This window comes from Trachemys scripta, chromosome 1, assembly GCF_013100865.1.
Source record: "Trachemys scripta elegans isolate TJP31775 chromosome 1, CAS_Tse_1.0, whole genome shotgun sequence".
NCBI lineage: Eukaryota > Metazoa > Chordata > Testudines > Emydidae > Trachemys > Trachemys scripta.
This window is the reverse complement of record NC_048298.1, coordinates 60,038,350-60,051,351: the sequence shown is the minus strand read 5'-3', so window position 1 is coordinate 60,051,351 and position 13,002 is coordinate 60,038,350. Positions and strand designations below refer to the sequence as shown.

General features: G+C 40.9%; 1 protein-coding gene across 2 annotated transcripts in view; it reads right to left on the bottom strand.

Annotated features, from left to right (window-relative positions):
• SRGAP1 (SLIT-ROBO Rho GTPase activating protein 1) overlaps window positions 1-13,002 on the bottom strand; it is a 248,040-nt gene that overhangs the window by 22,638 nt on the left and 212,400 nt on the right. For both annotated transcript variants that reach the window (XM_034770526.1, XM_034770517.1), the window contains exon 16: window positions 1,570-1,675. In XM_034770526.1, the coding sequence (XP_034626417.1) occupies window positions 1,570-1,675 (106 nt within the window). The remainder of the gene's footprint in view (window positions 1-1,569; window positions 1,676-13,002) is intronic.

The following is a 13,002-nucleotide window of genomic DNA, read 5'->3' as shown; positions in this document are numbered from 1 at the left end:
CCACAGCAGACTGGGTGGTGGGAGGGGCTAGCTGTCCCAAGTATGTACCTAGAGCTTTGATGGGATTGTACGTGAGATGGCTAGCCCATGCAGCTATGGCTACACTGCCATTTTTAGCACACTACGTCAGTCTACCTGAGCTGGAAATTCCACCTCCAGCTCAAGTGTAGATGCACCCTTAGTAAGCATATCATCGTCTAGTGCTGGTAGTAGGTCCATTGCTGCTGGGGAATGGGAGGTAAAGTGGAGACTGGGGGATTGGGATTTTACTAGGGTGAATGTAAAATTAAGTGAGCAGAATGAGACTACCAAGAGCAGCAATGATTGTGGATTAGTGACAGCTGAGGTCAATGAATACTGACCCAGACCATATAATATGTATTACCTTTTATAATCCTGATCCACGTTAGGTGATTGCGGCCAGGAAATAAAAAGCATCTTACATGCACCGCTTGTTGTCACACACTTATTGTAGCCATTCTCAAGAGATACAGCTGGGGTTTTTCAGGTGGAAAAAATAACTTGGCCCAAATCCTTATATTTAAAGACTGTGTGTGTGTGTGTGTGTGTTTAGAAAATCACTTATTTGGTGACAAGTACAATGGAGGTTAGCCTCAACAAATATACAGTATGTGCACACACAATTAAAACCTAACAATGAAACCCGTAGATTTAATATATTAACATTTAATAACACAGTTTATCATTCACATCCTGGAAGATATAGTGGAAGCTCAACCCAAAACACACATTACAGTGCTGAAGGAAGGGAGGGTTTAAGGAGCAGCAGAACAGAAGTCCCAGGAGGCAGGCAGTACAGAAACAGAAAGAGCCAGAAATAGGGCAGAACACTGATCAAAGAAAGCATATCACAGTGAAAATACCAGGAAAAAACAGAAAAGGGACACAGGTAAAATAGTGTTTTTTCCCCACACTACCCTTTCCTCTGGCCCAGTTTTTCCCCTCAGAATGGGCCAGTTTCTGATACCCCGACCTCCCCAACAACTGTCTCATATCAGTGTTTCAGTATGAAGGGAAAGAGGTGGGGTTCCTGAGCACCGGTAGCACCATGATTATTTTGGGCAAGAGCACCAGTGAGGAAATTTGGATCTTGCTCCAACACAGCATCAAACCACCAGCTTGCAGGTGATTTGGCTGTTTGAGTATGTTGCATTTTTTCTAATCAGAAAGTTAAAATCAGCTTAAGATAGGAGTGTAGCTGAAAAAGTTCACGTCTAAATTATGCAAGTTATTTTTAATGTGGATGTCTTTTATTTGTGGTTTTGTTTTACAGCTTCAGCTCTAGTCACAGTCCCTGCGTTCAAGGCAACACTTTTATCAGTCTTACCATAACCTTGTGGTCAGTTAAGAAGAAAAGTAACTTCAGTTTGTACGAAAATGGACCTTTTCCTTCTGTTTTCTTTGCCAATTAAAATACCATCTTCTGTGTTAAATGAAGCTAAAATGTAAATTTCATGCAGACTATGAAGAAGACAAAGGAAATTTTGACACCAACAGTGGAAGTGGGATGAAGATGCAGCATTCTGACAGGAACCTTAAGGTACTTACTGGTTAAGGAAGGCAAATAGGTATCTCATCACTATAAGGACAGACCTGGGTAAAGTCAGGAGGAGTTTGCGGATGTGAAGAGCCCTCTCATAGAGATTATCTATTCCTGTAAGGCAGAAGATAATATTTTCAGCTTCTTTTAGGAGAAAACTATATTCAGCTCAACGGTGTTATTCTTATGCTAATATATGTTGCTGGTCAACATTTTTCAAATTTTGAAAAACAAAAGTGAAAATTTTGGAAAAAATCAAGTTCCCCTCCCCTTTTTGACCAGCTTTATTAATACATAATTACCAAGTGATGCTTTAAATATGTCCAGCAAGTCTGCTAAAAACTAACTTACTGCAGATTTCTAAGTAAGGTAGCTCACAAAACTGCAATAAGAGGATTTTCCCCTCAAGGGTAAAAAAGTAATATTAGGAGGCTAGGAATCTCTGTCATCAGTTCCTAACACTGGCTTATTCTCTGCATTTGAATTTGCATATTGAAAATATCCTTCTGATCATTGATTGTAAAGCCTTCCTGACTTAGTTTTCTCTGTCAACACTATCTCTCCAGCTGTAAATCTATTAAAGTCAATTCTAAATCAATGCCTTCTCATGTTAATCCAAAAATACAAAGTACAATGATCAGATGTTTTTTTCCCTAGATAATTTCTTTTAGGTCCATCAAAATGTTCCTGAAATAGGCAAACCAACAGCTGTGTAAAGCAGGACTGAGGCAGCACAAGAGCATTGATTTCTATTGCCTTACAACAGAAATCAGCATGTATTATTTTGTACATTGTTCAGAATGAACATGTGGCTTCATCTGGAAAGCAAAGCATCTTTCAAAGTAGCAAACCTCTATTCTGAATAAGAAATCCTTGAACTCTTCTCTCAAGATATTTTCGGTGTAAATGACATTGCTAAAAGCAATTTAACATTTCAATAATGCCCCCTAAGTCAACCAAGAAATAATAGTGCAATTCACATAATTTAAACACAGTCCTAGTAGAATATTAGAATAATAGCACCTAATGACAGTGCAATGGACATTTGGTAACATTGAGAAACTGTGAAATGAGGAATTGGGGGTGAAGCCAACAGCTAAAAACCATTTGTTACAGAATACAAGATTTTTCACAGAAGAGATTTAAAATAATCACTTACCTAAAAGGTCAGTGCTAATTATAGATGGCGTTCTCAATGTTTATTTTTGGTCTTTTGATGTGCTTATTTTATACAAATTAGGTCTCATTTTCGGATGTAAAATGTGTGTTGATTAGTGTTTAAATATTTCTCCCCTTAGGAAAAAAATCCAGTTTCTAACAGTTGATATTTTCATACCATAAACTGAGGACAAGCAGAGCATCACAGCAGCAGAATTTGCATTTCTCAAACAAAAGTGATGCACTTCAAAAGCACTTCCTTGAAGATATATATTTCTGCCTAGTAAACTACAGGGCAAATACTGCTCCTACATCTGCAGCCATGGAAGATTCCCCAGCAAAACGGGTGTGTGTGGCGGAGTGGGGGGGATTCGGGTTGGGGTGAACAGGAATTTGATTGCATGCAGTCTAGCTCTTTGGGGATCTCTCGTGCACAAACAGATTCTTCTATCCTCTCTTTTCACTCCCTGTAGCAGGAATGGGTTGGGACTGCAGAAGCTCCTGCAATACCAGCAGTGGTGAAGCTCTACAGCCTGGGGTGAGCGGTATTCTTTTCCTCATGGAAGAGAGCAACACATAGCCCAGCATTCCAGTTCCGGGGCTAGGTATGTTGGTTTTCAGAAATTGTACCTTTATTTGCTTAACAAGCAGCTCATAACTAAGGCTACGGGTTTGTCACAGAGGTCACGGATTACCGCGGGAGGGGGTGAGTGCTGCAGGTGGCGCTTACCTCAGGAGGCTCCCCAGAAGCGGCGACATGTCCCTCCCTCAGCTCCTAAGCGGCGGTGTGGTCAGGCGGATCTGCACTTTGCCTCTGCCTGCAGGCGCCACCCCCACAGCTCCCATAGGCTGTGGTTCCTGACCAATGGGAGCTACGGAGCCAGCGCTTGGGACAGGGGCAGTGCACGGAGCCCCCCGGCCATCCCTCCCCGCCTAGGAAGGGACATGTATGTTGCCACTTCCAGGGAGCTGCATGGAGCCAGGCAGGGAGCCTGCCATCTCTGCCAAATCTACCCTCCCAGCAACGATGGGTCCCCGGGTTATTTCCCTGCTCCTCCAGGGCTGCCTCCCCACAGACCACCCAAGATTTAATCAGTGGTATATAGTACAAGTCATGGACAGGTCACAGCCTGTGAATTTTTGTTTACTGCCTGTGACCTGTCCATGACTTTTACTAAAAATACCTGTGACTAAAACATAGCCTTACTCATAAACTGCCTGCCAAGGGCATAGACAGTGTAAGCAAAAAGGGAACATCAGGTTTCATAGTATGGGTCCTATCACATTCCAGCAGCACGCTACCTGTCAGGACACAGTGTAAAACAGTTACTGTAAGTCATTACAAACCACACATTGCTGTAATTAGCTGCATATATTTTAACTCATTCCTAGTAAAATTGTCCCAATTTTCTTACCACTCACTCATTTCGGTGGAGAAAACATTCTCTACTGAAAATCTGAACACTGCACAACTGTGAATTTGGCTACTTTCCATTGTTTATTTCAGAAACACTGATATTCCCCTCACAATTTTTGCTTTTGTTTACAATGAAAGATAGATGAGAATGCTTTATACATTGCAGTCTTTTACCTAAGAATCTCAAACACCAAGGACTAAATTCTGGCTGCTTCTATGGGGGAAAAGGAGTGGATGCAAGAACCCCCTTGCATAACTGTGTTGCTTTCCCCATGAAGGGGAAAGACAGTGTTGCTTTGCCTCTAAAGGTTACTTTTCCAGAGGAGGTGTGTCGGGGTGGGGGGGTTTGTTGTGTGTCCATAGCAAAGGCTAGCAGATCAGTTACTGAGAGGCAGGATTACTGGCTATATCAGTGCCAAGGAGGTAAAGCCCATTGCACACAAGTACAGCGAGTCTTCTACTTGCATGTTGAAGTCCTCTTCTTCATCTTACTTTGACTCTCAAGAACCATAATTTAGTCCTATCTCAACACTCCTCTGAAGTGAACTGGTATTTTTCCCATTTTTCAGATAAGATAACCTAAGCATTTATTTTAGAAAATAAGAATGGTCATACTGGGTCAGAACAATGGTCCATCTAGCCCAATATCCTGTCTTCCGACAGCGGCCAATGCCAAATTCTTCAAAGGGAATGAACAGAACAGATAATCATCAAGTGATCCATCCCCAGTCATCCAGTCCCATCCAGAGGCTTATGGACACCCAAAGCATGGTGTTGCATCCTGGCTAATAGCAATTGATGCACCCTTCCTCCATGAATGTATCTAATTATTTTTTGGAACCCAGTTATGGTTTTGGCCTTCACAACATCTCCTGGCTATGAGTTCCACAGATTAACTGTGAGTTGTGTGAAGTACTTCCTTTTGTTTGTTTTAAACCTGCTGCGTATTCATTTCATTGGGTGACCCCTAGTTCTTGTGTTATGTGAAGGGGTAAATACCACTTTCTCCACAACATTCATGATTTTATAGACCTCTCTCATAGCCCTTCCTTAGTCATCTCTTTTCTAACCTCAACAGTCAAGTCTTTTTAATCTCTCCTCATAGGGAAGCTGTTCTATACCCCAAATAATTTTTGTTGCCCTTCGCTGTACCTTTTCCAATTCGAATGTACCTTTTTTGAGATGGAGTGACCAGAACTGCATGCAATATTCAAAGTGTGGGCATACCATGGATTTATATAGGGCATTATAATATTTACGGTCTTCTTAATCTCTTTCATAATGGTTCCTAACATTGTTAGCTTTTTGACTACACATTGAGTGGATGTTTTCAGAGAACTATTCACAATTACTCCAGGATAGCTATTACCACCCAAGAAAGCTAATTTAGATCCCCATAATTTTGTATGTATAGTAGGGATTATGTTTCCCAATATGCATTACTTTGCATTTTTCCAACACTGAATTTCATCTGCTGTTTTGTTACCCAGACACCCAGTTTTGAGAGATTGCTTTGTAACTCTTTGCAGTCAGCTTTGGACTTAACTCTCGAGTAATTTTATATCATCTGCAATCTTTGCCACCTCACTGTTTATCCCTTTTTCTAAATCAATTATTATTATGTTGAGCAGTACTGGTCCCAGTACAGATCCCCGGGGACACCGCTATTACCTTTCTCCATTCTGATAACTGACCACTTATTATTAGGGTGACCAGAGAGCAAGTGTGAAAAATCAGGACGGGGGTGAGGGGTAATAGGAGCCTATATAAGAAAAAGACCCCAAAATCGGGACTGTTCCTATAAAATCGGGACATCTGGTGACCCTACTTATTATTACCCTTTGTTTCCTGTCTTTTAACCAGTTATTGAGCCATGAGAGGACCTTCCCTCTTATCCCATGACTGCCTACTTTGCTTAAGAGCGTTTGCTGAGGGACCTTGTCAAATTTGTTTTGAAAGTCCAAGTATACTACATCCACCTATCACCTCAAATAGATTGGTGAGGCATGACTTCCCTTTACAAAGACATGTTGACTCTTCCCCAACAAATCCTGTTCATTTGTGTCTGATAATTCCATTCTTTACTACCGTTTCAACCAATCTGACTGATACTGAAGTTAGACTTACTAGCCTGTAGTTGCCAGAATCGCCTCTAGAGACTAATATTATGCTAATTTTTTTTATCCTCCAATCATCTGTTACAGAAGCTGATTTAAATTCTAATATAACATACTAACTGTGGTATGCAACCTATGTGACTTGCCCAAATAATGCAGAGTTAGTTGCAGAAATGGGAATAGAACTTATGATTAGAGGAATGACCCAGGAGTCAAAGATCACAAGACAACAATCCCACCTTTAGGTCCAGGCATTTAGCCTGGCTTTGGCAAGGATAACCGCATTAAGAATTAATCTATCCTCTATGTGTGGGGAAGGAGGCAAAGAAGGGAGGTGCTTGGAGAAGGGAAGGAATATTAGCCACAAATGAAACAGCCTCAGGGGAACTGATGTCAAGTGGAGAGGTGGATATTTTGCAGCAGCCAACTAAATTTTCATCAAGAGTGAAATCTACAATGGTGTGGAGGGCCTTGCAAGACCTTTTGCACCCTGAAAGCCTAGGGTTCGGGGAGAGGAAAACTGTAGGAGTAGTGGCTGCATAGGAGGGCCTCTGCACACACTCAGAGATCTCGGAACCAGCTGTGATAGGGCAGTACTGTGGGTGGACCAGGTCAGGGACCATAGTCTCTTTGAGACTGTGCTTTCCAGAGGCCATAACACCTAATGGAAGAAGCGCAGAGAGGTTGGAGCCACCGCTGATTGCATACCATATATAGGCAGGTATACAGTGAGGGTGAGGTAGGCTGTGCTGTACTGAACCCTGTTACTGCGTTGTTGTGTGTATTTCCAATCAATTGACTTGGTTCACTTACTGTGTAATAGAGCTTCAAATTTTTACACAAAACACTATTTTCAAAATCACTAGATTTCAAAAATCACTAGAAAGGTTCATAATGCAGTGTCATCTTTGTCCATTTTGGAGATAGAGAACCAGTGTGCATGTTTGCTTTTCCTTAAGAAGCGACAGCACATTTTAACCACCTGTTGAACTACCTTGAGGTTTTTGCAAACAGTACTTAAAGCGAAATGCATAAACAACCTGCATCTAAGGAATAAAGTAGACCAGAGAAGGGGAAAAATCAACAAGAAAGCCAAACCAAATAATACAATATTAAATTATAAATGAAGACAAGAATATATCCTGTCTAAAAAAACATAAAACAACATCAGGCAAATTGATGTTTAAGCAATAATCCCAAAGTAGTGGAGCATTTAACAGGCAATAAATGCTCAGGTATATAAACCACAAACGTTTGCATTTGAGCACAGAAGCATTTTGCAATGGAGCACTACTTAGTGGTTAGAATGTGGTAAGTGGAGTTAGCCTGGTGGTTATAACTCAATAACTGGGGTCAGGCTCTATATCCATCTCTTCCACAACCTCCCCAGTAATGTAAGGCAAATATTTACCCTTTCAAATTCAGTGGTGACAAAACAGAGGTGTAAGTTTCATATGAGGTGTATGCTGGTCATAAAATAAGTGTAAGTACAGTAAAACCTGTCAAGAGCAACCACTCATGGGAGTTAGCAAAAGTGGTCTCTTGTAAGTGGTGGTCTCTTTTCAAAGGTTTGCACACCAGACAGCGGTGGTGTTCCGTGGCCTCTGCAAGTAGTCACTTGTGACAGGTTGTCTCTCCTGAGAGGTGGTCACTAAAGGCAGGTTTTACTGTAGGTTCTAAGTGACAAAAGTGATTTAACTTGTGCTGACGTGGCAGTTGGCGAGTGTGCTAAATAAGTGTAATTTACATTCAGCAGGAAAAACAACTAACGAGAGTGCAAGATACAGTTGGCCATCCCTCTACTTCATCACCAGGGCTTCCAGTGGCCAAATCTGGCCCTGGGGTATGAAGGAGTTACTCATATTGCCTTCAGTATGACTAGCATCTACTGAAACAGGCTGAATTCAATACCCTCAGAATACCAGCAGTAGTGTCCTCCCTTCTGCTCAGGCAGCAGAAGCAGCTGAAGTATGGCTTTTGATATGGAGAAGCCCATAATGATGCAAGTTCCTTATGCCCTATCACTTGCTGCAGACTAGGTCTGGAACAATCTGAACTTGTCCCCAATTTAAACTAAAGCTGTTTAAAATCAAAACAAATTAGCTATATAATTATTATACATTTATCTGGGAAAAATTGCACAGAAAGCACTGAATCTTTTGTAGCACCATTTCCAAGGCACTTGCAAAGAAAAAGCATTAACATATTGTTATTTATTTCATTTGAAAATGTATGCATTAATGCAAAAAAAAAAAAAAAAAATTCCTCAGTGGCTACATTGTGAAAAGCTTCATTTTATGGTAGTAGCCTCAAATATGTTTGACATCCATAGCTAACCACTCCACTTTCAAGGCTTTTTCACTAGCAACATTATATTTTCAGATAATATCTGTGACATTTTGCCATTTTATATTTTTAAATGAATGCCAACTTTTTGTATCAATTTCTATATCCTATTTTGTTGTGAATCACAGGAATCTTTGTAAACAGAACTGTAAAATAAATTTGCATTAATCTTCACAGGCTGTTTGGAAGGACACCAAGTGAAAATGGATATATTCATTTGCATACTGTACTATCACAAACTCTGTTTAATAAGAACTGGAGCATTCGCAAGCTTCATTTAAAAAATAAAAGCTTTCCAAAATCTACATGCTATACAGTGATCTCAACAAGTTCTAACAATTTCTATTCTCTTACAGGAAAAGGGCCTGTGCCTGCTCCTGTTAAAAATAATTAGTAAAACTCCCATTGCCTCTAGTAATAGTGATACATATTTATATTATTATGATAGTGCCTGAAGACCTCAATCTGGATGGAGGCCCCAATGTGCTGGGGCTGTACAGACACAGGAAAGAGAGAGTATCCCTGCCTTGAAGGGTTTACAATCCAAACTGGGAGCTGGCTTTTGCCCGAACGGTCTGCCTCATTGCAGATTATATGATGTCTAAGATTAAAAAAACAACAGTAAAAACTGCATTCGGGACTGGACTAGGATTTTATAAATATAAATATCTAGGCTCCATCAAAATTCGGGGGGGTATAGTAAGTTCCAAAATCAGTGAGTTTCTTCTTGTATAAACAGATGATACTTCGAAAACCAGCACACAACCTAGGTATGCAAGTGTAGAGACAAAATGAAAACCCTGAAGAGGGTCTGAAAACTCACACCAACAGGAGGAATTAAAACTACTGCTGCTGAGGTGTTCTCAAGACATCAGAGAAGAAACAAAAGTGCAAAGTTCAGTACGAACATTTAAGCCATCCTCTGCAATAGTTCTCTGGAGGGCTGAAACATCTGCACTGAGCTTTACACTATGTCTCTTCTATGATGTCTGTCTGTCTAAAAATGCAAATAATGCTTTTAATTCCTTATACTCATTTTATCTTACTTCAATCTTAGTTTAAGGCTTAGAGTCTGCTTTGGTTTCCTTTGTTCTCACACCTATTTTTGAGCATACAGACACCAATATGGGTTGGTCAGGGACATGAATTGACATTGCCTTAGATTAAAAAGATAGGCTTTAATAGTGTGTGAATAAATAGGATTTTGCTTGGAAATCAAATAATATTTCATATGAACTACTATATTCATTTCTACCTTATAACAGAAACAAGTAAAAAAGAAGCAAATATATAAATATTGTGATGGGCAAACATTTTAATGCAGGTAATATTTCAAGGATGAAGTAGTCAACAGACCATGAATTTCATACAAATCAAATAAAATATAAATAAAATATATGGTGATATACCTATCTCATAGAACTGGAAGGGACCCTGAAAGGTCATCGACTCAAGTCCAGCCCCCTGCCTTCACTAGCAGGACCAAGTACTTATTTTGCCTCTGATCCCTAAGCGGCCCCCTCAAGGATTGAACTCACAACCCTGGGTTTAACAGACCAATGCTCAAACCGTGGAGCTATCCCTCCCCTCAATGTTTCACTGGTACTCAATAACTGTGTTTAAAAACAAACACACACGTAAGTGTTTTGTAAGTATTTTAAGAAAGATATCCAAACTTTCCACCTTAGATTTTTCACAGGTAAGCTCCAGATGTAGGTTCACAGCTGACTATCCCTGGACTGGATCCTAGGGCTGTGAATATAAATGCAAGAACCATCCCCTTAACTTGATCAGATTACTTCCTGTTCCAGACAGGAATAAGAACTCTCCCTATTCCAAAACAATATGAAACCACCATGATCTACCCAGAAAAACTCTTGGATCCTGCCAAAACTTACTTATAGAAAACTCTACCCAACCAACTGGCCAAGGAGAAGATGAATTAGCCATGTCCTACAGCCACTTCTAGAACACTGCTAAAGACATTCTAGTACCAAAGCACCCTCTCTCAATCTCTCCATCTATGCAGACAGTCATCTTTCTCAGTTGACTTGTGAAAGAAATAACTGAAAGTAGTCAGTGGCAGACACAGAATTTCTACAAACCTATTCCACTGCCATAACAAAGGCAAACAGAGCCTACCTCTTCTTTGCCACTGAGGCAGAAAAGTGAAGCCCAGCAGAACTTTTCTGGGCTCCAAATCATTTTGGAAATACAGACTGGCTCTACTCAACCCTAAGACACAGTATCTCTTTTTGTGAGGAATTATCACAAGAAGGTCACCTACATCCAAGATGGCCTCAAACTACAAGAGGAACTAGCCAAGAGCAGGACCAGAAACACAATACACCCTTTCCAAGGAAAGGAGTGACATCATTCAGAGTTACCATCTGTGACTCTGATCTCTACTCTTCCTGGATAGAAAGACAACAGGGAACTTCTGGGAGCCATACTATAACAGAGATTGTCAACACTTCCTTTCAGGAAGATAATTTACTACCTACCGCAAGACATGTAGTAATACTAAAGAAACCATTGGTTGATGCTAGAAGCCCCACAAACTATCACCCAATGCCCAGCCTCACTTTTCTCAAATAAGCTGACTGATAAGATAGGCCAGTCTCCAGTGCCACATGAACCTGGTTCCCTCTCAGTGAACCTGTAGGCCACAAAATGGTGTTGCTCTGGAGCTGACCTTTCTATTGACAAGGGGCGCATATCTATACTCATTCTGCCAGACCTCTACCATCAATCACCAAAGCTGAAGGAAGGAAAGGAAGGAGGGAAAGGAACTTTAAACAGTTCAGGTTCCTCTTCTTGGAAAGAACCTAACAGGTTGTTTTGGACAACTGTTCTTCTATCTCCAAAGCCCTCATTTGAGCTATAAGGCTCAATCTTCTTTCTCCATATTATTCAAATCTATTTAAAGCCATTGGGAGAGCTGGTGAAATGACATAAGTTGAAGTGCCAGCAGTATATGGACCTACCCAGGTCTACATGTAAACACCACTATCTCCCAGCTGTTTTAATGCTTAATCAAAATAATGAAGGCAAAACAAGATCTAAAGAGTAGAAGTTGAAATGAGAAAAATTTAGACTGAAAATAAGGTGCAAATTTTTAACAATGAGGGCAATTAACCATTTGAACAGTTTACCAAGTGATGTAGTAAATTCTCCATTTTTTGATGTCTTTAAATCAACATTGGATGTTTTTCTAGTATCTATTATTTAGTTCAACCAGAAGCTATTGGACTCAATACAGGAATTATTGGGCTAAGTTTTATGCCCAAAGTCAGACTAGATAATCAGAATGGTCCCTCCTCTGACCTTAAAATTTTTGACTCCATGACATTTGCTTTTGGGTGAGGAGCAGCTGGTTAAAGGTGAACCACCTGACAGAAAGAATGAAATGCTTTATAGAATTTGTCTTCTCTCACATCTCCTTCTGTTGGGGGAAACTGTCCTCAGATTGTTAAATTAGTCTGCAGTTTTGGGGCCCTCGGTACTGCTGGAGACTCAAATAGTCATGGTGGAAAAATGTGCCCACCTCCATCTCAGCCTGACCAAAATACTGCGCCCCCTCCTAAGTGACAGCGCTATCACAGTGATCCACTCATTAATAACCTCCATGCTAGATTACTGCCATTTATCCCATCTAGAAATGAAACCACACACTGAGCTCCACATAGTACAAAGCACAACTACCCATTTGCTGAGCAACACAGGGTACCTGAACACATCACCCTGGAGTTCTGAATGTTGGGCTGGCTCCCCACTGACTAGATAGTCTAATTCAAGGTGCCTGTCCTAATTAACTCCCCCCCCCCTCCCCGGGACTGAACGTAATTACCTATAAGATTGCCTCTCCCCCTTCATAACACTTACATTCATCTGGAAAGTTTTCCACAAGAGCTGGACCTTAACTATGGAACTCACAAAGCCACGTTTTGTGCCCTGTTGATTCTGGGCTGTTCCAAGGCCATAGGGTATCCCAGTGTAACTTGGACAGCCATCGAAGGTTGCCTAAATTACAGTAACCTGTCCCTGCCTGCCTATGGGCAACAGTACTGCCTAGACGTTTTGCAGCATTAGGTGCTGCGGTCCCACCTCCTCCCACTCCAGCCCCGTGATGTCATGCCTTTCATGTTGGGAGTTGTGAAGAAGTCATCTGCCTCAGTTCCTGCGCTGAGGGAACTTTTCATCAGCAGGTTCTAGGCTTTTTGAGCCCTTTTATTCTGCTTTCCTCCCTTTACCTACTGTACAGTGGCAAGAACATCACCTGGAATCAACGAATCATAGGATATCAGAGTTGGAAGGGACTTCAGGAGGTCATCTAGTCCAACCCCTTGCTCAAAGCAGGACCAATTCCCAACTAAAATGCGAACTATTATCCTACTAAGGGC